General features: G+C 46.8%; 1 protein-coding gene across 4 annotated transcripts in view; it reads left to right on the top strand.

Annotated features, from left to right (window-relative positions):
- The window catches only part of ZFAT (zinc finger and AT-hook domain containing), a 236,029-nt gene that overhangs the window by 71,228 nt on the left and 137,826 nt on the right, over positions 1–26,975 (top strand). For 2 of the 4 annotated variants that reach the window (XM_015146035.3, XM_077942882.1), the window contains exon 4: positions 26,390–26,575. The exons of 1 other annotated variant lie outside the window; for it this stretch is intronic. In XM_015146035.3, the coding sequence (XP_015001521.3) occupies positions 26,390–26,575 (186 nt within the window). Of the gene's footprint in view, positions 1–8,630; positions 8,980–26,389; positions 26,576–26,975 lie in introns of those variants that run through there. One more of the 4 variants, XM_077942883.1, reaches the window with a different exon arrangement.

The following is a 26,975-nucleotide window of genomic DNA, read 5'->3' as shown; positions in this document are numbered from 1 at the left end:
TGCCAGCTATTACAGAGAGCCGTTCATAACCACATGGATACACTACTGTTGTCATCCTTCCTGCTTCATGGATAAGGGCGTTTAGACTCTGAGAGATTAAGTAATTTGTTTAGGGTCCTTTAGTTATTAAGGGGACCTGGCCTTTGAACCCAGGCCGTCCTACTCTGACCCCTGTTCTTAAATTCTTCATTATAAATGCCTCCCTGCAATGAGCAAGACTCTTGGTTTGCAAAACCCTATCATAGTTTGGGTGAATTATTAAGTCACTCATCAACTAATATTTATGGAACATCTAGGTTGGTGGCCAAGGCTCATTGCCAACATCTGTACAAGTTGTAGAAAATACTAGACACTGTTCCCTCTCATAAATAACTCTCAAGGCAATGATGTAAAACCCTGTGGGGCTGCACGGGCTCATGAAAATAACCCATGAGGATCAAAGGAGGTGGAGCTGTCCCTAAATGGAGCCTGAGTAATTGCCGTGTGAGAGCTGTAGCCCGGGAGTGCTGTCATTTCAGAAGAATCCGTATCGTGTTTCAGAACCTAAAGTCCTTTTGGGAAATAAAGATAATTTTAGAAATGAAACGGTTGAAAGACGAAGGATTAGGATGGACCTCCCCTGAACCCGAAGCTCTGATTTCCAGTGATTTGTTAATCACTGGATTTGGGTTATGGAGTCTTTCCCCTACCCTCTTATGCGTGCATGCACACACTCTGTCTCCCTCTCTCTCTCTCCCTTTCTCTCTGTCTCTCTCTCTGCCTCCCATGCGTACACATGCATGCCCCTGCTCCAGCACAGCTAGGTAACGGTGTTGTGTTTTCATCAGTGCTAGCCATCGAGGCAGCTCTGCTGTCTGTAGTTTCTGCACTGCCTGAGCCCTTCAGAGAATCCAGTTCTCTCCGACCATTTGGTGCTGTCTTCTCGAGAATCCCTTTTGTTTGTACCTTCACAGGGTTTTTCCTGTCAGGTTCCTTCTGAGGCACTCCTGGACTCTGCACAGTTATGGCTAGAAATCAGAGACTTTGCTCTTTTGCAACACTAAATTTTTCTGCTTCCCATTCTTCCAGACCTCAGGTCAAGCTCTGGGTTTGAGGCTCAAAGTCAACAGCACAGACCCTGGAGGCCCAGAAGTTCGGTTGGGTCTATGGCCGTTCGCCAGTCTGCACTGCCCTTAGCGTCAGCTCTCTGAAACAGAGGTCCCCAACCCGTGGGCTACAGGCTGGTAGCAGTCTGTGGCCTGCTAGGAACCAGGCTGCATGGCAGGGGAGTGGTTGGTGAGCCGGCGTTACCACCTGAGCTCTGCCTCCTGTCAGATCAGCTGCGACATTCACTTCTCGTGGGAACATGAGCCCTCCTGTAAACTGTGCATGCGAGGGATCTAGGGTGCGTGCTCCTTATGAGAATCTAGTGCTTAAGATCTGAGGTGGAACAGTTCCATCCCCAACCGCCCCACCCCACCATCTGTGGAAAAATTATCTTCCATGAAACCAGTCGCTGGTGCCAAAAAGGTTGGGGACTGCTGCTGTAAAACACAGTGCCTCAGTGTCTCCCCATCACAGCAGAGTGCAGAGTCTCTCCCTGCGTGATCAAGACCTTCACCAAAACCATCTTTCCATGTGGCTCCGTCAGTGCCATAAAGCATTCTGTTTGTACCAACCAGGGTACAATTGATGAAAACTTAGGTTTTTATCAGTTTTTAACTGTTGTAAGCAATGCTTTAATAACTATTCCTAAATGGGTGTGTGTGTGTTAGTATGTATACATATTTGTAGACTTGTGTTATGATTTTTCTAGGATCAATTCCTAAAAGCAGGTTGCTGGGTTGGAAAGTATATTAATATTGCCAGATCTCTCCCCAGAAAGCTCACATCAACTTAGATTCCAGGAGTGTCTGAGAATGCCTATTGGATATTATTACCTTTGTTTGTTTCAGTTTTTAATACCTGTAATGAAACAGAAAATACTAAGAAAGTAAAAATATTCCAAAATGTCACTGCCTGGGGTCAATGACTGTTACACTGAAAAAGAGAAGGCCCTCCTCCATTCTGGGTACGCCCGTATGTATTTTTCAGAACTGAAATTGTATGTAATATTCTGTGATCTTTTTTCACTCATTAATGTGGCAGATACAGTTTTCATCACAATATTTTTTATTTAACAAGCTGTTTTCTAGCGCTTTTTGTATGTGACAGTAGCTGTTCTCAATGTTTTACAACTCATAGTCATTTTACTTCTCATGGTAGCTTAAGAGGTAGGCACTATTTTTTTTTTTTTTTTTTTTTGAGATGGAGTTTTGCTCTTGTTGCCCAGGCTGGAGTGCAGTGGCACAATCTCAGCCCACTGCAACCTCTACCTCCCAGGTTCAAGTGATTCTCCTGCCTCAGCCTCCCAAGTAGCTGCAATTATAGGCATCTGCCCCCACGCCCAGCTAATTTTTTGTATTTTTAGTAGAGATGGAGTTTCACCATGTTGGCCAGGCTGGTCTTGAACTATTGACCTCAGGTGATCCACCACCCATGGCTTCCCAAAGTTTTGGGATTACAGGTATGAGCCACTGTGCCTGGCCAAGATAGGCACTATTGTTATTCCCATTTTATAGAAGAGCAAACTAAGACACAGATGTTTCAGCCGTTTGCTTTGGTCACACAGCCCGTAAGTAGTGGAGCTGGTTGTGAGCGAGGTGGGCTGGCTCCAGGGTCTGTGCTTTTGACTGCTGTGCTGTGTGTCCTTACCCAAAACAGTGTTGCTTGTTGTCATTTTTAAAGGCTGTACAGCATTTCTTCTTATGCATGGGCTTACCTCATTTTACTTCATTGGTCTTTAGTTGATAGGCATTTAGAATTTTTTAAAAATTTTCTCTCTGATCAAAAAGCACTACTCAAGTGAACAGTCCCGAGCATGCATTTTAGATTTATTATTATTATATTTTGTACTTGTGCCATTATCTTAAATGACTAATAATGTAATGCTTGTTTTTATTTAACGAGCTGTTTTTTAGTGCTTTTTATTTTGCAGTTGCTGTTTCTCAGTGTTTCACAGCTAATAGCTCTTTTAACTCTCATAGCGGCTAAGAGGTAGGCACTGTTGTTATTCCCATTTTATAGAAGAGGAAACAGAGGCATAGATAGTTTTAGCAGTTTGCTTGGCTAGATTACACAGTCTGTAAGTGTATCTGTTAGTTTCCTTTGCAGCATTGCTTTGTTTTTCTTTTGCCTTAGGAAAATACAAATAGGACCTATTTTACATTTTGACACGCATACATATTGTCAAACCACCCTGTAGAATGTGCGTGTCAATTATTTTTCCGTCATGGGTCATGTCCTCAGATCGCCTTTATCCTTTTCATCTTGGGTTGTGTCAGCCTCTATCCTTGCCAGTCTCTTTTGTGAACAGTTGGCTTTCATTGTTTTAATTTGCTGCTCCTTGGTCACTACTGGGCTATCTCTGTTCCAGTTATTAGTTATTGGTGGGTTTTGTGTGATTGGGGGCATTCCTTGTTCATGCACTTTACTTACACCTTTGAATGACCATATATGCTGAAAATATTTTCTGCAATTTGTCGTTTGTCTTTTAATTTTCTTTGTAGCATTGCTTTTTTTCCTTTTGCATTTTGCTGGAGTTTTAAATGTCTGTATTGTCACCATTGTTTGTATTGTATTGTCAGATGCATCAGATACATTGTTATCTGTATGGTTTTATTTTATGTATATCTTTGATTCATTTGGACATTGCATTTTTGTGTTCTGTAAGTTGGGAAGTAAGGCAGTTATATAGTTGACTTTTTAACAACGTGGGGATTAAGGGCACCATCCCACTGTCAACAGTTATTTTCAAGTATAGCTTTTGACTCTCCTCAAACTTAACTAGTAATAGCCTACTGTTGACCAGAAGCCTTACCAATAGTCAGTGAACACATATTTGGTATGTTTTATGTATTATATACCATTTCCTTATAATAAAGTAAACTAGAAAAACAGAAATGGTATTAAGAAAGTTGTAAGGGGCCCGGGCGCGGTGGCTCAAGCCTGTAATCCCAGCACTTTGGGAGGCCGAGATGGGCGGATCACGAGGTCAGGAGATCGAGACCATCCTGGCTAACACGGTGAAACCCCGTCTCTACTAAAAAATATAAAAAACTAGCCGGGCGAGGTGGCGGATGCCTGTAGTCCCAGCTACTCGGGAGGCTGAGGCAGGAGAATGGCATGAACCTGGGAGGCGGAGCTTGCAGTGAGCTGAGATCTGGCCACTGCACTCCAGCCTGGGCGGCAGAGCGAGACTCCGCCTCAAAAAAAAAAAAAAAAATCGTAAGGAAGAGAGAATGTATTTACTCCTCATTGAGTAGAAGTGGACCATCACAGAGATCTTCATCCTCCTTCTCCTCATGCTGAGTAGGCTGAGGAGGAAGAGGAGGGTTTGGTCTTTCTGGAGGGGTGAGAGACATGAAAGAAATTTCAGTATAAGTTCACCCTTGCAGTTCAAACCCATGTTGTCCAAGGGTCAACTGTATATATTTGACCAATAAATCTAGGGAAAGGAATTGTTTTAATAAATATAATTCAGTAGATAAAATATTTGAAGTCATAGGGTCCACGGAGAAAATATAGATCTGGCGGTTCAGTCTCAAAAACCCCTTAAAAAATACAACTTTGTGTTTTGAAATAATTATGAATTCACAGGAAGCTGCAAAGATAATACAGAAGAGTCCCATGTGTCCCTCACCTGTTCTCCCCCAGTGGCTCCACCCTACACAACCCTAGCACGGTATCAGAATCAGGACGTTGGCCTTAGAGTGCGTGTGGCTGGCTGCCAATTTGCCACTCACAAGTATGGCCTGTGCTCGCCGCCAGAAGCCAGAACCGCTCTGTAGTCACAGGGCCATGCACCCTGTCCCTCGATCGCCACCCTCGCCTGGCAGCTGCCAACCTGTTCTCCAACTGTGTGACTTTGTCATTTTGGGAACACTGTGTAAATGGACTCACACAGTATGTGAACTTTTGTGGTTGGCTTAAAGAACTCCCCTTTTAGACCTAAGTTCTAATTTTATGACTGAGGAATTTGAGGTGCAGAAGTGATGGTGATCCGGTCACATGACTCATTTGAGGCTGGCTGGGGCCCGCGTCTCCCGACTCCTGCCCTGTTGCCAGTTTGCTTGATCGTGTCTGTGCCTTAAGACCACTCTCATTTCTACCTCATGGATGGAGATTTTCTCCAGTTCAGCGTGTCTCTGTCATATTTTTCTTTAACCTTATAAGCAATGGAAGTGGCGCCCTGTGTGGATTCCTGATGCTTATTTTCTACTCTGTGATGATTAGGCAGTCTCTTTAGCAAAGGCAGACAGACAGGGTCCTTTCTAATCAGATTATCGGCTTCCTCCAGGAATGGCTGTAGAGAAAATGGCCTCATATTCCATTGATTTTAATGACCTAAATTGACTTTAATTTAACAAATACCAAATGGAAAGGTAGACGCTCTGGGTGTTTTTCCCTTTCTGGCCACTGTTGAAGCTCTAAAATATGCAGAAATGACCTTATGCCCAGCTGCCTTGCGGCTGGCATTCATGTGATTGCACCGTGTTCCCTAGTTTGCCAAGCACAATATTACAATTTGGAAAATTCTCGAGTAATTGTTTTAATATGTGCTCTGTCAAGAGCAGTCTAGTGACATTTCAAACAACTGACCTTGGTTCTATAGCTTGTTAAAACAATTAGAAGAAAACAAAATAAGCTTTTTCTTACCCTGAACCATGGCAAGTCAAAATAACTCTTTTGATATGTTTTCAACATTTGTTTATTTTATTCTGCATTTGAATGGCAGAAGAAACCAGGAAAAGAGATTTTTTTTTTCCTGTAGTTACGTAGGACAGCTGGTGTTTTGAAAATGTTTTGCAGCCTACAGAAATCAATATGTCAAATTTATAAAAGTGACTTCTGAACTTTTCTAAGCTTGTTCTTTCTGGGGTCATTTTATGCAAAGATAGTTGTGAAAATTTCTTCTTATTCTCATTAAATTCTTCCTATCAAAGACAAGGCTTTCATTTTATGGTCTTACTTAAGATGCACCTGTAACCTTCATGGTGATTTTTTATTACAGTGTTTCAAGTCTCTGCCTTCTGCTGTATTTGTGTTAGCGAAACAGCTGGCTTGATAAATACCTGCCATGACTGAAAATGGTATGGAGTGAGTCATGTTTGAAAATTTGCAGGTGAAAGTGTGTTTCTGAACATCTCACTTTTCTCTGCGGAAAGACGGATAGTGGTAATGTCTTGTTTCTTTTTGCTGCCTGTAAACCCTCAGTTTTTCCTCTGTACTAACTAGGTGAGTGGAAGCCCAGTGGTCTGCAGCCATGTCTGGTCTTGTGCGTACTTGTGAGTGTGGCTTCTGCGTGGCGCAGTTCATGCCACTGCTCCTGCCTACCTGCTCTGTGAGCGCCCCCTCTTCTGCCTATCATGTCACTGTCCCTGATTAAGGGGAGACCTGGTTACACCTGATAGCAGAGCTACCCTGAGTGACAGTGTCTCAATATTCCTGTGCTTGCTTTCTTGTTGGTATTGCAGGTCCTCAGGGGCTCTGCTCACTCAGGGACCCAGCTGGAGAGAGCAGCCACCATCCTGAATGTAGCAGGTCATGGTACAGGAGGGAAGAGAGCCCTAGGTGGTTTCATCTTGGCTCAGAAGAGCATCTGTCATTTCTTCTCTGCACAGTTCACTTGCCAGTGTATTAGTCTGTTTTCACACTGCTGTAAAGAACTACCTGAGACTGGATAAGTTATCAAGAAAGGTTTAATTGATTCACAGTTCTGCAGGCTTAACAGGAGGCATGACTGGGAGGCCTCAGGAAACTTACAATCATGGCAGAAGGTGAAGGGAAAGCAAGGACCGTCTTCATATGGTGGCAGGAGAGAGAGAAAGAATGAAGGGGAAAGTGCCTCACACTTTTAAACCATCAGATCTCATGAGAACTCACTCACTATCATGAGAACAGTAAGGAGGAAATCCACCCCCATGATCCAATCACCTTCCACCAGGCCCCTCCTCCAATTCAACGTGAGATTTGGGCGGAGACACAAATCCAAACCATATCGGCCAGCAGGGAATCACGTGGCCCCGCCTGACTTCAAGGGCCCAAGAAGTGCAGTTCTACCCCGTTTGCGGGGTAGGGGAGCCCTGGAAATGCTTGGTGACCATCACTAGTGACGACTGCATGGTTCTTATCCATTTACCTGATTCTACCAACAGCTGTGTTCTCATGTCTTCCAAATATCTTCCTTGCCCATGTTTCAGTTTGGGTGTCCCCCAAGCAGTTTAAGTTATGCAGCGTGTTCAATCCTAAACTCGTCCAGCTCCCAACTGATGTTCCTCCTCTATTTCATCTTGGTGACTGGCCCCCACCATTCAGCCAGAAACATCCCTGTCACATCCCGACACTTACCGTGGTCAACTGACTACCTGCTCAATATCTCTTCAGTCCTTCCCCTGTCCCTGCTGTTGTCCTCGTGGGTCCATCGTCTTTTCTGTGGACTCTGTGACCACTCCAGTCTGCGTATCTACCCCAGTTCATGCTCTGTGTACACCAGTGGTTTGCAGATATTCTGGGGGATTTATCCCCATTAAGTATTTATTTAGTAATAAGTTGCATTTTTAAAATTGAATAAGCATCTGTAGAGTTCTTACTATGGGCCTGCCTCTCTTCTGAATGTCTTACAGATATTGATTCATTTCCTCTTCATAAAAGCCCTATGAGGTAGTTACTGTTTTTATTCCCATTTCATGGATGAGGAAACTGGGGCAAGCATCCTATCCAGTGTCACCCCGTAGTACGTGATGGACCAGGGATGTGGACTCAGGCCTTTTGGCTCAGATACATATAGACTGCTGTATTAATACGCTGTAGGTGTTATAATACACACATAAATGGTAAGTTTCAAAAGGATGAGTTAAGAAAGGTAAAGAGGAATTCTTCTTTTTTATTCCCAAATTTCAGTGGATTTTCCTAGGCATCCCTGGCTGTACGCGTTTCACCTTCCACCTTGTCTCCCTAGCGTTAAGCATCTTTATGACATATGAACCCATCTTATCCTTACTCTGAATGCACCCCTTCATGACACCCACTGCTGTTCAGGGACAGCCTAAGCTCCTTAAGAACCTGCTATGTCACTTAGGACCTAGCTGCTGCTTGCTCTGCACCTTGACTTCTTACCCTCTCCCTCTTTGCCCACCTCCGGATCTGCAGTGAACCTCTGAAAGCCCCCAGTGCCCTGTGCCCTCACCATCTCTTGTACATGTCATTCTTTTTGCTTGCAATGTCCATTTGCCCTTTTCCCTCCGAATATGCTTAACCTTCAATGATTCTGGCACATGCACAAGCCCTGAGCCAGCAGGGCTCCATCCCGTCATCTGTGCCTTCTCTGTGGAATGCCACAACCCTCTCCTGTGCCAGTGATTCCTGCTGGTCTTCAAGTCACAGCTTTATTTCCCCTTTCCAGGCCTAGCTCCAGAGTCCCCTCCCTTGTGCTCAGCTTCCCGGCAGATCCGGGCTTCTCATTGTGCTGTGCACGTGTGTCGCTGTGTTGGAATTGCTGGTTTGTGTGTGTGTCTCCCTGTCAGCTGATAACTGAGAAGGCAGGAGCCCACACTTGCACTGTGGCCTGGTTCCCTGTGGACAGAATAGGGACACATCTCTCTTTTCTTTACCAAAGTCCAGGGCCAGACTCTAGTCCTTGGCAGATTTGGCACAAACAGACCAAGTAACTTGTTCTGTGTGGGTGTGTCACTTCCTGGCTCTGTCTGCAGCATTCAGAGAACAGTGCCGGGCACACAACAAGTGCTCAGTGATTATCTTTTGAGTGAAAATACCGATTCTCATAGAGCAGACACAAGAACTGTGCAGTATCTAATGGGTGGTAAACCCAAAGTTAATTATTTTATACCTTGCATTTGTATTTCTCTGTGGAGTGGCCCAGTGACTCACATGAGGCCCTGGGTAAGTACATGTTTTGGCTGACTGGCTGCCATCCATACTTGCTCCCATGCATTTCTGAATCTGCAGCTGCTTTGGTTCTTTTTCTTCCTGCTCTCCTGCTTTTCACATTTCGGCTTCAGCCATCAGTTTTTTCACCTGTACTTAAGGGTTACGTATGGAAGTTACCTCTTGTTTGCCATCTAATGCAGCCATTTGAATTGGAAACCTTGGAGTCATCTTGAATTCCTCCTTTTGTCTCATCTGCAAATCTCTCAGTCCCTAGTCCTGCCAACATTTCTTCCTTCCTCCCATTGACCCAGGTCCACTGTCATCACCTCTAATGCAGACAGTTTTGCAACAGTCTTCAGACTGGCCGCTCTCCTTCTGAATCTGCTCCCTATAAGCCCACCCTCCCAGAATGGTGTAAAATACATGGGGTCACGCTGCTTCCTGCCGGTGGGCCTCCCGTGGCCTCCCCTCCCCTGCTGTTGCTGGGCGTGGATGAATCTCACCCTGTCCTGAGATTTCTTTGTCTTGGGCCACTGCCTCTGTATGCCATTGGCCCCCACTGGTCTTATGGAATCTTGTGCGGGCAGAACTTTCTTCCTGGAAAGCCCCTTCTATCCTCTCAGCCAGCTAGTGAATTCTGTCTCATTCTGTATGGCGTGCAGCATCCCTCAACATAGGCAGTCCCGGCAAATGTCTGCCTGGTGAAAGCACCTGCATATGACCTTTATTACTCCAGTAGCTTCTTATACTTTACGTAGTTCAGATAAAAAGCTCAGATAAATGACAGTAAGCTACATTATCAGAGTTGTTTAGAGAAGGAAGAAAGTGTGGGCCCTAGAGCCGTGAGCCCGTGGGGAGCTCCAGCAGGCCAGAGGTGGCTTGCATGAACAAGCTGCAGCGTTCATCAGGTGCTGGGCTTTACAGGCTTGTGTTCACACACTTCCCGACTTCCCTGAGCCATCCCTCCAGAACGTCCCAGAGACTCGTGGAATCCCCATTCTTGGCTCAGCAGGTGTAGCAGGATGAGCCACGTACAAAACCCCTCAGACACTGAGATAGCGAAGGGAGTGGCTTTAATCAGCTGGGAGCATCGGCAGGCTAGCGTCTTAAAATCGAGCTCATCAGGTGCTCAACTTCTGCCCCTTTTAGGGGCTCACAACTCTAAGGGGGCCTGTGTGAGAGGCTCGTGATCGATTGAACAAGCCAGGGGGTACGTGACGGGGGGTGCGAGCACCGGTGGTCAGAGTGAAACAGAACAGAACGGAAGGTTTCACAGTGTCCTTCCACACAATGTCTGGAATCTATAGATAACATCAGTTGCTAGGTCAGGGGTTGAATTTTAACTACCAGGCTTAAGTCAGGCAGGCCCAGGCCTGGTTTTGGGTCTGGTTCCTGGGCACTGGGCTACCTGCCTTTAGTTTCTCTTCTTTTTCCTTTTCTGAGTATAAAACAAAATAAAACAATATGAGAGGGTCTCTCTGTTCCCTCAGAGGGATTGTGGGGCTCACCTACCGCAGCCGGGCTCCCCAGTGATGCTGCCTCCTCTTCTGTGTGACCATCTGCCTCTGCTGCTATGTGGGGCACCGTGTCTCTGCTCTGATTCCACCACCGGGGCAGGGCGCCATTCTCTTTTTTAGATGAAGAAACTGAGGCTCTGGTAGGTGAAAGAAGTTGCCTAAGCCCAGCTAGAGAGTACCTGTTGGAACAGGGATTCTGGTCCAGGACCCTTGGACTTCCCAGCTCAAGCTCTTGCCACACAGATCCATCAGTCTTCAGGGATGCTGCTGCTGATTGGCTGGTCCTCTGATTCTCCACACTCCCCTGCTTCAGAGTCATGTGAATTCAAACCCCCAGTTCTGGTGACAGTTGTGTGTTCCCGAGAGACATGTCAGATAGAAACAGGACTGACACTGCAGCCCCCACTGTCGCATTGCTGCTTACTGTGACTCTTAGTTACCAAAGGGTGCTCAGGGCCTTGTGCAGGGACAGAATCCCACCCCAGCAGAATGGTGAAAGGAAGACTTGCTTCCTCAGCATCTTGGAGGTCACGCTGGGGCTGCTGGCTCTCAGGGACTATGTGGTAGGTTGGTGTCTGGAGGTAAAGGGAGTGGCCTCATCCTAGAGTTGCTCTCTGAAGTTCAGCGATTCTCAGTGTGGAGGGTCCGTGATTGATCCAGTGTGATGCAGCCCATGGCACAGGGGGCCTTTGCTTTAATTAACGGTGTCATGGTGACCATACCTGAGACCGGAGAAGTACTGGAACATGTGGCTCATGGCTCGTGCCCAGCAGCCTGTATATCTGGACATACTGCTGGGGCTGGGGCTTCCCATCTCAGGGAGACTGGCTAAAGGCAAGGGCTGAGTGAGATTCCGGCAGCAGGCAGAATCTCTTCTCTTTTTTTTTCTCCTGCTTCCTGAGCTTGTGCTATTATTGGGCACCAAGTCAGACTTTGGGGATTGAAGTTGAGTAAGACAAGTCTATTCCCTTGAGCAGCTGAGTGTCTGGGGAGGAGGACAGTGATGTAAATAGACAACCAAATATGGTGAGGTGAACCACCTGCAGAGGGAGCAGGGCAGGACCACGCGTCTGCTGGAGCATGTCGTGGAAGGCTTCCTGAAGGAGGAGGTAGCCCTGAACTCCATCTCTGAGGATGACTTGGGACTAGGGGAGAAGGTGGAGTAGGAGATGGAATAGGCATTTCTCTCATGATGGTTCATACAAAGCCTGCAGATAGGGGAATTTGGGCACATTTGAGGAGGTCTGGGATGATCACTGCAGTTAGTATGTAAGGCCACCATGAGTGACCAGTGAGACAACGGCTTCGTGCCCTTCACAGGTTTATTTTCCTGGCAATTTCTCTCTATTGGGAAGAGCACATGCTGAAAGCAGGTGCCTGTCTGTTCTTCCCCTGTAGTAAGAGAGATAGGAGGATGCAAGAAAGCCTAAGGGAAGAGGGCGAGGAAGAGCAGTGCATATTCAGCAGGTTCCAATCAGTGTGGGTGTAATAAGTGCTTTAAACTGCTTTATTAGCAGGGTGGAGTGAATTGGTGGCAGAGTCCCAGAATATAATCCCTTATCAGTCTGCTGTTCTGACAGCTGTTCTGGGCTTTTTATTAATGTAACTGATAACACTTTACTCTCCGGGGCATTCTGAGATTTAATTAGTTCTTGGGCAATTTAGAATAGGTACTTTAGAATATTAGTGCAGTGTTAATTATAAATGAATGCATATGAACTAATTTCTACAAATGTGTGATTGCATTTGCATTCAACTCTTTAGTTGCCTGCTTCCAATTCAACATACTTTGAATTATGAGATACATGTGAGATACTCTGTTCTGTGGAGAATTCAAGGGTAAGAAACACAGACACAAATCCTGCACTAAGAGTGCAGGACTGTAAAACAAAGCAGGACCACTCCTTTTCTTTTGAGATGGAGTTTCGCTCTTATTGGCCAAACTGGAATGCAATGGTGTGACCTCAGCTCATTGCAACCTCCACCTCCTGGGTTCAAGCGATTCTCCTGCCTCAGCTTCCCAAGTAGCTGGAAATACAGGTGTGTGCCACCATGCCTGGCTAATTTTTTGTATTTTTGGTAGAGACCAGGTTTCAACATGTTAGCCAGGCTGGTCTCAGACTCCTGACCTCAGGTGATCTGCTCACCTTAGCCTCCCAAAGTGCTGGGATTACAGGTGTGAGCCACCGTGCCTGGCCACAGGACACCTCCTAAAGAAACACTTCTAGAAGAGGTGGGTTGGTAAACAAAGAACAGGAAGATTTTGAGGTAAAAGGAACTTACTTGAGAGATTTTGTATCAAATGGACTTTGTTTTTCTTAGTAAGGTGTTGGAAGCTTATCAGAGTTAAGGGTGTGTGTGTGTGTGTGTGTGTGTGTGTGTGTGTGTGTGTGTGTGTGCACATGCACATGTGCCTACATGTTAGGGGCTGAGAAGAATGGGAACTTTTTGAGCCCTCCTGTGGGTGATTCAGAAATGCATCAGAGGCATCGAGCGCCTACTGTTTGTGTAGCAGGCATGGGGTGGTTGCTGACTACAGGATGTCGCGTGAACGGAGGTCTGTGCAGTAGTTTCCCAGACTGTAGTGGGCTGGGCAGAAATGATTATGACACTGTGGGGTAAGTATGGGGAACAGCTAGTAGGGGCTTCACAGGGTCTTGGGGGAGCTCGTGGAAGGGGATTCTGTAGCAGCCTGGAGAGCAGGTGGAGTGGGTGCTCTCTGGTGGCTCGCTGGGGCAGAGAGTTGAAGGCCACATAGACGTCAAGCTGTGAAGAGTGGGGCTGGGGTGGAAGAGGGCAGGGAGAAGAGGGGAGGAGAGGAGGGGAGTACCACCCCTGCAGGAGGAAATAGCATTTGCTCAGGCACAGAGGAGCCACTGGCCACACAGAGGAGGCTGATGCAGTGATCCGGGGGGGCATTCTGTGGCATCTGAATCCAGCAGTGGGAGTTGGAATAAGGGGACATATTGTGGAGATGTCGAGGAAGTGCAGTTGACAGGACCTGGCAGAGTTCGCAGAGGGGATCTGCCTTGATTCTGGCTAGGGGCCGGGGTGAATGGTGGCATCCCTGCCTACCTCGAGAGCCCAGAGCAGATGCAAATTTGGAGGAAAGAGAGTGAGTAAGTTGTGGCCACACATTGATCTGGGGACTGCAGGATATCCAAGAGGGCATGCCGCCCCACACGGAGTCTAGCATGAGGTCCTCTACTCATGCCTCATGAGGAGGGGCATGAGTAGAGACTGGGTGGAAGCAGAAGGACAAACCACCAAGGGCAGCCTCCTGAGGCTCCCACACGGGAGTGTCCAGGAACGGAGAGCAGGGAAGGCTGCCTTGAATGAGGAAGAGGATGGGTTGAGAATGGAGAGTGATGCAGGGAGTTCAGTGAGAGGAAGCTGGGGTGAAGACTGCGTTGATTAGGGGTGTACCTCGTTGCTAACTTGATCAGGAGCAGTATCAGTGGAAGGGGGTCAGTGGGAGATGCTTTTAGTGGGAGGGAATGAAAATGGGAATGGAGAGACGAGCCATCCAGAGATGACTAACAGGATGGCCTGGGGGAGCCACCAGGATGCCAACAGGAGGCAGGTGGCACACTCAAATGGGTGACTTGAGAAGCTAAGGAAGAGACCCTTTGTAAAGGTGTGTTCAGGTCTAGGTACAGCATCAAGTCATGGTGTACCTGCGGGACTGAGGGCAGCTGGGAACAGCAGGGTAAACACGCAAGAGGGGAGAGAAGTCATCAGAACACCGAGGGAGAGAGCTGTGGCCTTTGGTAGAGGATGAGGTCAGCCTGTGATAACCTGGCAGGGAGGGAGCCTGGAGAATAAACACCCACCCCCGACTTTCTCCCTTCCCTTTCATCTCCTGCTGGTGCCTCCACTGGTCAAACCCAGTTGGAAGCCAGAGAGCAGTAGGGCCCATTGTGTGGTCCTTACTGGTCAGCCTTGAGAGCTGGGTAAAGGGGGAGGGGCCACCTGGAAGGGCAAGCGGGACCCCTCCAGAACTTCAGGGGACTCTAGATGTTTGCTTATTATCTGCCCTTAAAAGGGACGCACTCGGGTCTCTGTTCCTTAAGTAATGGCCCCCTCCAGTTTACATCAGAACACGTCACTCTGTGCAGGGGCGCTAGACCCTGTCGTGGTAGAAAGGGCTTCAGCCCCGCAGAGGCATGCACACCGTTTGCCAGCATCTGCTTCCCTCTTTAAGGTTTGCATTCCACGTCGTGCGGTGTCATCGCTTTTCCAAATGCTGTCTTTTCCAAAGGAAATGAAATATAAAGAAGTATGTTAATGTGCTAGGGTTGAAGAGCAGCACTGCACAGTAAAGGTTACAGTTCTTAGAACATCAGCACCTGGGGAAAACGCACAAAGCTAGGTGGTAGGGGGAGAAAGGGGCTTGGCCACAGCTCATGATTAATACAAACCGGAAGAAGCCAGAAAGAAGTCATCATCCCAACCTCAGGCTTGCGTAGGACTTTCATGTATATTTTTGGGTGTGAAGTCGACAGACTGGTGTGCAGCCAGTGTTTCCTGAAGGCCTACTGTGTGTGCTCACCATGTGAGACGGTTCTGCATCTGTTCCCTCATGTGAACCTTACAGTGACTCATTCTGCAGATGCGGATAAGTTTAGAGTGTCCCAAATTCATCCAGCTGAAAGGCAGAGCCTGGATCTTAGCTGAGATGCCTTTAACTCCAAATCTTGTGTTTTTCACCATGTGTTCTCAAAACAGTGACTTTTTGTTAAAGCCGTATTTCTCGTAGTACACTGTACCTCTTAATTCGGTGGTTTTAATGCTGTTTCCAGGGCTCCTCAGAGATGCTTAGTGGCTGGGGCTGGAGGGATACTGAGGACAGGTGTGGGAGGCTAGCAGGGAGCCCATCCACTTTAATCTGAGAGATTGTACCTTTTATAGATTATTTATCTTGAAATTGCCTGAAGAGCAGGAAAAAGGTCCTGCCAGTTAAAAAAATTTGAAAACTACCATCCCGGTGTGCTGACAATGACAACTGAATTCAGACAGTGATGCTGCATGATGTAAAACTAGATGAACAAGGGGACTTCAGCTAAGGCCCTTGTTTTCTGGAAGAGCACATTTATAAGAGCCTTGGAAAAAAAGTGAAGCATAAAAAGACTGGTTAAAAACACACACCGTGTACATAATAGCAGAGTTACAGGTGCTAGTTAATGCTCATGAAAGTGCTTTGCAGACTGTCATGTGCCACTCAGAAGATAAAGTATTGTTATAGCATTAATAGTACAGTTGATCACCCTTCTGTGATACTGACTAAAGGGAAAGTACCAGACGGGCATAGACTACTGTTAGAAATTTCTGTTTAAACCCACTGTTGCTGATGGAGTTAATGCTGGTCTCCCTTCCTGCGATCTGGCTTGCCCAGGGTAGGGCCATAAAGAGTTCACTGGGGTTCGATGTCATCTAGTCTGCTCTTCCTCTTAAGCATCTCAGACAGATTTCAGCTATGGATCTCACTAAAATTACATTCTGTTTTCTCTTGGCTAAAGAGTCTTTTCTAGAGCTCAGTGAAGATATTTTTAAACATTTAATACAATGAAAACAAAATACTGTCTTAGAAGTAACTGTGTAATTAGCACATGTACATGAAGAAGCAGGATATTTAAAGAGGCTTCATTTTGAGAATGGCATCTAGAGGACTTGGAGTTTGACCTGGGTCACCCCAGCCAGCCCTGCAACCCCTGGGGCTCCCTTCAGTGTCCTTATTTTCCACATTAGGATGTGCTTATTAAAGGACATCTGCTTGCCAGCTCTTCTTTGTCAAGCATCCTGCCTAGGCCCAGGAACTCAACCGGGTTTTCTCTGAAACAAGGGTTAGTAAATTACCCAAAATTCCCCGTCAGCATCAGCCAGGGGGCTTGGATTTCAGCTGGGGGTCTTTGACCCTGTGCTGTATGCTGCCATCTCAGAAGAGTGACTTTTAGCAGCCGTGTTTATTGCCAGAAGGTTCAGTATATCTCAGTGCAAGGGAGATAGGCATTTATTTGTTGAACAGAACTCTGGCTTTCTTCAATCCCCAAGAATTGCCTCTTCATAGCACAGAGAATCACTGCAGATCTGGAAGCGCTGGGCACACCACTGACAAGCCAATAGGGGACTTTAAATGCCTGGACCTGGATACCAGGCCAGAGAAGCAGTCTGTTGCACCCAGGAACCAGCTGTGCACTTGACCGTACAGCGTGCCTTCTCCGGCTGGAGTGGGGCCGTTCATGTACATGGAGTGATTAGGAGCAAGTGGTCTCTTGCTGTGTTTGGGCACTTCGCTGAGGGTGCACAGAGCAAATGCCAGCCTTACTTTGTCTACCTCAGCCTTCAGCACAGCTGGGCCCAAGCCCCCGGTCAGAGAGAGGTGGGCGAGGAGGAAAAGAGCGGTGTTTGGATGCTGCGGTGCCTGAGCTGCCTGCAAGCCTTTCACACCTCTGCCTGTGGTGAAAGCAAAAATGCTGTTCGTGGAAACCACTTATAGGTCCGCTAGCCAGGCCCCTCTGTTCTCTCCACCACCGTAAACAGTATTGCACTCTGCCATTTGACCGTCACCTCATCTCATTGTGGAGCCAGCTGTTCGGCTGGTTCCTCTCTGCACTCTGTCTAAATTTCTGCTCCTGCAGAGCATCAGAGGCAGGAGGGGTTGTGGGAAGCGCTCACCTTGCAGTCTGCTGTGATGTGATGCTGGGTGTGCCACTCATGGGGACAGTGTCCAGGCTCAGTCCCCTCTTCTCCTCACTGAGCTTCGGACTCCTTATCTTTATAAGGGGCTTGGGAGCAGTCCTGCCTCACCAGGATGGTGGAGACTGAGGGAGACTGCGGCATGTGCAGCGTCCTGAGTGGCTGCAGGAGGCCTTCCCTTGCTGTTTGTTTAATGACTGGATGACTGTCCCACTTTGTGAGGTTGGAGGCCCTTCCTCTCTTTCCCCACTTTACTGAGTGTCTGTGATGTTTTGGGCACGGTGGAAGACTTCCGGTGAAATAGGCTAAATCCTGCCAGACCTTACTGAACTCACATCCACCTAGGGGAGACAAGCAAGAAACAAGTAAACAAATACATAGACAAGCCACTTACAATAACTCTCCTCATCAGTAGGGACTGTTTGTGTGAGATGTGTTTGTTAGATCAGAGCTTAGAGCACTAGACCACAGTTGCTGGTGGTCTGCAACTGCAATGGTTTGACTTATGGTTTTTCAACTTTACTATGGTGTGAAAGTGATATGCATTTAGTAGAAACTGGACTTTGAATTAGAAATTTTGATCTCTTATTTTTATTTCTATTATTACTATAAAATTCATATTTTTATTATTGTAAAATAGGCTTTGTGTGAAATGATTTTGCCCAACTGTAGGCTAATGTAAATGTTCTGAGCACATTTAAGGTAGGATAGGCTAAGCTATGATATTTGGCAGGTTAGGTGTTTTAAGTGCATTTTTGACTTAATGATATTTTTGACTTTGCATGGGTTTATTGAAATGTAACTCATCGTAAATTGAGGAGCATCTGTATTTAACAACACAAACTTTTCCTACTTCCCAAAGGCCTGCACTCTACTAGACTCAGGTAAATGACTACCTTCTAACATACTGTGTAGTTTAGTTATTTATTATGTTTTAAACTGATGGTCTCTTTCCTCACTAGCATGTAAACTGCAGAGGGGAGAGCTCTTTCTCTGTTTTGTACGCTAAGGTATTACAAATGCTAGAACAGTGCTGACCACTGCCTAAGTATCTGCTGAACGAACTGTGGCTAGTAAAGAACAAGTAAATGCTATAGTGTGTATATGATTTCCAAGTAAGTATTTATATATTTTGTGCAGAAATGATATTTTGTTTGAATATGGACACAACAAAAATTTGAAAATTGGAAAGTGAGAAAGGAAAATCATCTCATAAAGAGAATATTTTATTTAGTAGTAGGGGATAATTGTTGAACTTTGCATTGGAGATAGAAATTCGGTTTTCAGATGAGACACAATTAGTATGAATATTTAACCAAATTGAGGAGAGGGTAACCAACAAGCAGGCGTAGAAACTGAAGAGGCAGATTTGAAATCAGACCCAAAGTTAACTCGACCCTCCCTAGTCACAACCAGTCACTCTTTTGCAAATAAAAATGCACAGAGACTGGAAACCAGGGGTGTGACTACCTGCCTTATTCTGCAGCAAACACCACACATACCAGGACAGCCTGGGGTAGGAAGCCGGCAGATACTCAGACTCGCCCAGTGCTGCACTTCTCTTCTGTTGCCATGATTGCACAAGATGACGAGTGGCTCTGGAGCAGGAATATGGGTGTCACAAAGTGTCCTTCTCTGTTCGTGTTTCCTGAAAACTCAGCAATGAATTTGCTCATGGTAACTGTATTAGTCTGTTTTCACGCTACTGATAAAGACATACTAGGAAGAAAGAGGTTTAATTGGACTTACAATTCCACATGACTGAGGAGGCCTCAGAATCGTGGCGGGAGGTGAAAGGCACTTCTTACATGGTGGTGGCAAGAGAAAAATGAGGAAGAAGCAAAAGCGGAAACCCTTGATAAACCCATCAAATCTCATGAGACTTATTCACTATCATGAGAATAGTACAGGAAAGACCAGGCCCCATGATTCAGGTACCTCCCCCTGGGCCCCTCCCACAATTCATGGGAATTCTGGGAGATACAATTCAAGTTGAGATTTGGATGGGGATACAGTCAAAACATGTCAGTAACCATGGTTGAGACTATTTACAATTTAGTGAATCAAGCCCATGGTTTACGGCAGCTCAGAGGGCTCTTGTGCATGTGCAAGGCGGGTTAGGCAGCGCAGCTTATTTCTAAGCAGGTCACCATACAAACTGTCTGTTTTGTAGTGGGGAAGTCTCTGTTCCCAGAGTGGTTCACAGGTAGTGTAGATGGCATTCCTTTGAGATGGTTGGGTGATAACTGCCTGATTATTGGAAGTTGTACAGAATGACCCGCCACCATCCCATCTGCCCCTAAAGGCTTGGGGTCACCGATTCTACATTAGAGCCCAGACTTTCTGTCGTGGTTCTTAGTGTGTTGCCATATCATTGTCCAAGAAATTTCTTATCTTAATTGTTGTTATTAATACTAGCTGGGACATTATGTTGTATATTTCTTTAATTTGCGTGGTAGAGATGGTAAAAATCTTAAAAACAAGGCTGAATCTAAACCAAGATATTTTGGATTGAACGAACTGAAGCACTTCCAACATAGGAGGAGGGCTTTGTTCATTGGGAGAATGTGGAGGTAGGGGTTTTCTTGTGTCACTGTGCAGAACCATGGCCCCTGCTTCAGATGTGTGGGTGCATGGGACGCTCTTGTGGCCGTCTAGAACCACCAGATGCTGAGAGCAGAGGTGGGAAGCTGTCCCCAAGATTGCCTCTGACTACTAACTTAATTTCATCTGGTTCTTAGGATTTCTAAATTTGGTGCCCATCAGAGTGGCTACCAAGACAGGGGAGTGAGAGTAGCTGTGGCGTGTGGTTGAGAGAGTCTTTGGGGTGGTGTCCCAGATATGTTTTCAGAAGGCAGAGAGGGTGAACATTGATGGGATGTTTAATATATGCCTGGGGTTTTCCCGGTAATTGTGTTCTTCCTTCTTATAGCAATCTTCTGAGGTCCTTATTTATATTTTATATTTTATGAGTGATTTTAGGGAGATTCATCAATTGTCCAGAGTTCCATTGCAAGTGGTTAAGTTGTGTCTTACCCCAGCCTCTCTGACTCCGGAGTGCTGCATGCCCACTGCCTCTCTGCAGTGGTTCCATTAACCGGCCCCTATGTTGCTCAGGCCAGCTGGTTTGTAGCGAGCTCACAGCATGACTGAATGCAGCAGCCATGCGCAAGAGAGAGAAGCAAAACCCATCAACAGCTATGGAATTTTTAAAAGGAGAGGAAACTGGAGGGGAGCGTAGGCAGGGAAGAGTAGAAAAGTTTAAAAAGTCCGTAATTCAGAGGAAGCAGGAGACTATTGAAAAACACCTATTGAAAGGCCATGATACATGTGAGCTGAAGATGGGAATGCCAAACCCTCAGAAAAGCGTCATCAGCATGACTTCTAGGTTGGGTCCTCAAGGCATTTCAGTGGACAAAAGGCAACTTTGAAAAGTACAAAGGTGGGTCAAGTGAAGATACAGGGAAATTGGTGAACAACCGGGTCAAATGGGAACGAGGACTTTGATGTCCTAAAGTGGGGGGGCAGAAAATTACTAACAAGGCTGTTGTTAATATGTCTTTCTCTTTCACCCTGTAAAAGCTACCCTCCTTGCTTTCCACAGAGAAGTATTGAGCACGTACTACACACCAGACCTAATGCTGGGCATGAGAAACACACAGTCATGAGCTGTGAGAGAGCTGGGTTCAGGGCTGTGGGGAGCATGGCGCGTACAGGAGTGCAATGGAGAACCTGATATTTCTCTCCATGAAGCACCTGCTTTTGTAGGCCAGAGTTTCTGGGTGGCATCTGGGTCTCCATGCCGGTTCTTCTCCTGCCTCACCTCCCACCCCCAACCATATTGGATGTTTTACCTGGAGTTATTTGCTACTCCCTAAATGCACCTGGCATTTGCCTGTGAGCGAGCATGCGTGTTCTTTTTCTGTGGGAACCCTGTTCTTTTCACAGTGCTCCAGGCCTCAAGGGATCAGTTAAGATAATCTCCAAGAACCATTTCCAAGGCCGTTCAGTGCAGTGCCTGGCACCATGGTGTCTGAATCGGTTGGAAAGCTTAGTGTTGAAGCTTCTGAAGCTCTCAAGAATAGAATGTAATGTGCGTGGACTGTGGATCCATGTTGCATGAGGCCACAGAGAATTGATGAAGGATGTGGGGGCTTGGAGGTGTGTATTTGGGGCAGTCTTGAGTGGGTAGAGTCTTAGCTTAGGTTCCCCACTGGAAGCAGCTTTGGCTACAGGTGGTTTAGCTGAGGGGTAGTCCCAGGAAGCAGGAGTGGGGGAGTGAGAAGAGTGAGACAGGGAAGGAGCAATGCCAAGGGCTTGTTAGTGGGGTCCCTGCTAGAGGTAGTGGGGATTTGACTCTCAAGATGTTGCCATGGGCCAGGCACAATAGCTCACACATGTAATCTTAGCACTTTGGGAGGCCGAGGTGGGTGGATCACTTGTGGTCAGGAGTTTGAGACCAGTCTGGCTAATATGGCGAAACCCGTCTCTACTAGAAAAATGCAAAAATCGGCTGGATGGGATGGTGCACACCTGTAATCCCAGCTACTTGGGAGGCCGAGGCATGAGAATCACTCGAACTCGAGAGGTGGAGGTTGCAGTGAGCCGAGATCACGCCACTGCACTCAGCCTGGGCGACCAAGTGAGACTCTGCTTCAAAAAAAAAAAAAAAAAAAGGTGCTGCCATGGTGACTCCCAGAATTGTCTGCCTAGACAGTGTCCAGAGCACTGTCACGTTTGGGCCATGGGATACAAGAAGAGCCCCACTGTCCCTTGCCTAGGGGAGGACCAGAGCCTGCACTCAGTGCGGACTCGAGGTTGGTGCGGCCCAGTGGGTTGAAAGTGAGTGGTGTTCTATTCCCTTCTGTTTTATCTCTTCCAGGTTTTTCTTTTACTACCTCTCATATTTTTCACTCTTTCTCCTTCTTTTCTCCCTGCAACTTCCTTTCTCCTACCTTCTTCCTTATGTAATAATTCTACCTATTTGTATGTCAGGGCCTTAGAATTTAGAGATTTAGACGTTGTTTGGTTCAGAGTCTTTTCCACAGCATTTCCAGTGGTATCTGTGACTTCCTGGAAAACCCTCCTCAGAAACGTGTCTGAAAAACACCCTTTCCTTGGATAGCTCTAACTGTTGGAAGTTCCTGTCTCTGCTCTGAGATCTGTCACTGGGGACTCCACTCATTGGTCCTAGCTTCATCCTTTGAACACAGCAGAGCAGGTCTTCTTCACTGTCTGGCTCCAGCCCTCTGGAGGCCTATGTTAGGCTTCATAAAATCGCGAGAAGAAGTGGACCCAACCTCCAAGAGGTCACAATATGGATAAGGCATGTCAACCGATAATTGCAAGCAGTGTGGAAAGTCCAACCCTTGGTTCAGTGCTCTGTGTGTATGTAAAGAGAATGGAGGAAGTAAGAAGGTGAAGGGTACAGAGTATCACAGAGGAGGGGAAATCTGAGCTGCCTTTTGGCTTGTCACTCAGACAAGCAGGGGTGTGTGGATCAGGACATGGTGCCATGCATGGCTGTGTGCCACGGTCCAGGGGCTATAAACAGCACCGGGTGTCGGTCAACTTATGGTTCAGCATTGTTGGAGCCCAGAGGGGTAGGAGATAAGTACGTGAGGGTGTGTGCTTGCAAGTCGTGGCCTTGATGGTGCAGGGATAGTGGGAGAGGATTTGTGGCAATTCTTGGAGGACTTTACCCAGCACTTTCTCCTAAAGGAAATGGGAAGGAAGCCCGATGAAGGGTTTTAAGCAGGCACGTGACAGAATTAGATTTGGATTTTTCAAACAATTCACTCTAGGGTCTAGGTGGAGGAGGATGGTTCCGAGAGTGTGTCAGTCAAGATACTGTTAGCAGAGGCACTGGTTAAAAACGAGTTTAATAATGAGAATGTTCTCTCATGTAACAAGAAGTCCAGGCACAGCGGTTCCAGGGCTGGTTCAGGGACACCTCTGTGCCGTGAAAGCCCCAGGATTCACCTCTCTCTCTGTATGCCTGAGGCATTATCATGGTCTTTCGCTTGGCCTCGCCTAGCTGCTGGGTAGTTGCCTCAGTTCTGGCAGTGGCCATAGCAATACCCAGCTGAGGAAGAGGGGAGGTACTTTCCTCATGAGGAAGGAAAACCCACTCCTGAAAGTCCCTGGACCCTTCTCCTCACACCCCATTGGCCAGGCTTGGGTCCTGTGGCCCTAGCTGTTCCGATGGAGCAGCATTCCGAGTTCCTGGAGTGGGAGGTGGCGTCGTGCTCCACGAGGGACAGGTGTTGGGAACGGATAGGGTGGATACCAACGATGCGCATCCCAAAGCAGCCATGGGGAAGGAAACTCAAATTGGAGCTGTAGGAATGGTGAGGGGACAGATGAGATTCTTGTGCAGTCTTTTCTTTTTCACCAAGGCCAGCTCAGGTCTCCATGGGCTTTTAAAACGGCATGGTGCCAGACCTTCACCCACGTCCAGCCACCCAGTTCTGCAGTGCGTTCTTAACATACGATGCCTAAAGCAGAGTCCAGACGCAGTTAGTCCAGATGCAGTTTATCCGGTGCAGTGTAGTGATCTCTTCAGCTGCTTCTTCTTGGTGTAGGTGAATGTCATTTGGTTTTTGTTGATTCATGCTGTTAACCTGGGTTTAGCTTCTGGCAAGCTCTAATTCTCAGATCTTTTTTTTTTTAATGTGAACAAATCTATTCCTAGCATATCACCCACATATTGAATTGTATCCCATGGTAAATTCCGGTACAAAGCAAAGCATCATTTTAAAAGCAAAAAATTCTGTAATATGTTGTTTCTACCTTTTTATAGCGTCCAATATATTCTGCTATAGTTATTTATGCGTGTGTATCACCCAGTATTTAGGCCACAAAAAGAACTTCTGTGACTCAGGCAATTTGCAGACCTTTTGAAATGTTTTTATTATAGGCACTAAAAAGCAAAATAAAACAAAACTGCTGTTAGGCATGATGCAAATCAAGCCTACAAAATGTAGGCACTGCCAGTGACTTTGAGATTACTTGTTTTCCTCATTCTCCGGCTTTATAGGGGTCACCCTGCTCTTCACCGGAGGGACTTGTCTGATGGTCTTGACTTTTTCCCTTTAGCTGTGGAGAGTGATGCAGTTCTGTTTGATTCATGATCTCATCTATTCATTCTTTTTAGCTCCATGTTACCATATTTAGTGCTGATACTAGTTATATGATTAAGGACCTTTTCCAGTGAATGAAAGAACTTCTATAAAACTGTTTCACTAGGTCTAAAAATGGTCCAAGCACCTGGATTATGGGACAAACACCAAAAAAAACTTCATAGAACATAGAAAATTAGAATGTTTGTTTTGACCAATCTGCCGTTAGCCAAGTTTTTTCTTCCTTCTTCCTGAGTGAGCTTTCGTTTAACCAGCCTGCCTCCCTAAGAAAGAATACTACTCCATTTTATCTTTTCCCTTCAGGCATTCCTTGGTACGTTTACTTGGGGAACTGGCTTTAGGCAGAGTTGAATCACTGGAAACAGACGGACCGAATGGCCTCTGGCTGTCTCCCTTTGGTTTCTCCTGTTTCTGCCGTATTGCTGTGTGGTTCCCATCTCACCTCCCTATAACCCAACCTTGCAGCACCTTCTGGACCCCCACCTTGCGTTTGCGCACCCTGCCTCCCTTCGTCTGCTTCCACGCTAATGGCTGAGAAAGGCGTATGTGGAATTGTTCCCTGTGCATTTGTCATATGTTCTGAGGAAGTGAATTTTGGGCAGGTTATTTCAGGTTTTGTGGCTCTATTTCTAAGTAAGAGAAAACTCCTTTTCCTCCCTTCCCTATATTTCCTCCTTGCTTAGGAATCTCAAATAGTGTGCATCCAACAGATGGCTTCTTCGTTCTTCACTTGGGTATGGAAGTTTTCTGACCCCTCAGGCTAATGCCAAGGGTAGCCATGTGGAATTAGCTGTTGTCTTTCTGTGTCTGACACGTTCCCTCTTCAGTGTATTTCAACATTTTTTGAACCCATTGACTTTGCTGTCTGTAGCAGCAGCACAAATATAATCCAGCCCTTCCCGGCTCGGACACCTGTGGCTCTCCATGGCCTTCCAGAGGCAGCAGGTAGGCCCCAGGCATTGTTTCCCTTCTCTCTTCCATTGTTTTAAGAAATTTTAGACTAGAGTCAGCCTTGAAAAATCAGAAGATTTCATGTAAATCTGGATTTCCATTCTCGCTGTGAGCCGTCAGAAGACGTGACTCTGTCTCCCCACCCAGCAGGCTGTTCCTCTGTGGGAAACTTGAGCCTCCTTTCCTTCCAGCTTCTCCCCCTCCCCAGGCCTGACTGGTCTCCATGCACATTGATGTTTCACCCCCGGTTCCCCAAAGGAAGGTTCCAGGCTTCTCATGGCCATTCAGGGCCCTTTTGGGCCCAGCTCTGATGCCCTCCCCTGGTTTTATTTCTGTCTCCCTGCTTCCTTATGGAGTTGTCACCACACAGGATACTTGGGCACTGGTTTATACTTTGGCTCTGCCATCTGTCCCTGGTTTGGAACACATCATTTCCACCACACCCACTCCTTTGCCCCATACCCCTTGCCTGTATTCCCTAACCATTGCTTTGCACATGCTTGCTTTTTATGTGAACCGAGGACTTACATCCCCACAAAGGGGAGAATCTACCATCCTTTCCTGTAACCATCTTAGACCCTTGTTCATTTCACTCGGTGCGCAGCAGACTGCCCTGGATTGCCTGTGCTGTTTGCATGTCTGCCTCTCCCCCTGCACTGTGGGGCCCTCGAGAGCAGGGTCTGCACCTTATCATTCTTTTTGTCCACCATGCCTGGCACCCATACAGTAGCTGATAAGTGTAAGTTGAATACGTGAATGATTTATTTCTTAGAATATAAATCGTGGAGACCTTATCTTCTCTGCAGTGTTGTTTATTAATGATTCTGAAGTCTGCTAAGCCTCATGAAGACAAGACAAGACAAGAAACTATGTCTGCTTCACCCAACAGTGTGTGCCCAGGGCCTGGGTGATGGCCTGTGGCAGGGAGCAGTGAACATGTACTCAATCGAGTGAAGGCGTGAAGAGCCACCGTGGTCCCTACAGTGATTCCGTGCATGGCACTGCAGACCAAAGAGCTGTGTTTCCTTTACTGTCCCGTGAAAGAGTAATGTTTACCCTCCAACTCTGCCACTGATATAAAAGGATACCTTATGCATCTTGGTATTTGCTCCTTAGGTAACGAGTCTGACCTTGAACTAGAAAAGAAGTGTAAGGAAGATGATCGGGAAAAAGCCTCGAAAAGACCACGGTCACAGAAAACAGAGAAAGTCCAGAAGATCTCAGGAAAGGAGGCCGGACAGCTTTCTGGGGCGAAGAAACCCATCATAAGTGTGGTTTTAACTGCACACGAAGCAATTCCAGGTGACTGCACCAAGCGGGAAAGGACAAGGCAAGACCCTTGGCAAGCCTGTGCTAAGGGTAGCCTGGTGTCACAGTCTGAGTCAGAACACAGAGCTGGTGCCTTGGTGGGGCTCTCCATTTAGTCACCCACTAATTCGAGAGCATGAGCTTACTGCCCAGGTGTTGTGGTAAATGGATAGAGGAGAAGCTGTGAGGGCTACTGTGAGGGCTGCTGCTCCTGCTGTGGTCCCACAACCCCGCCGTGCTGCTCCTGCTGGAGTAGTGGTTCCGGGAGCAGTTTGTTTTCTTCCTCCCCTCACCCAGCTCTTCTGCTGGGTGTGTGCCTTCCCCTCCTGCTCTCAGCCATGCTGTCCTGCATGTGAGGCCAGCCCGTTCAGCCAGACGCATGCAGGCTGCTGCT

This window comes from Macaca mulatta, chromosome 8, assembly GCF_049350105.2.
Source record: "Macaca mulatta isolate MMU2019108-1 chromosome 8, T2T-MMU8v2.0, whole genome shotgun sequence".
Lineage (NCBI taxonomy): Eukaryota > Metazoa > Chordata > Mammalia > Primates > Cercopithecidae > Macaca > Macaca mulatta.
This window is presented reverse-complemented; position numbering and strand designations above follow the sequence as displayed.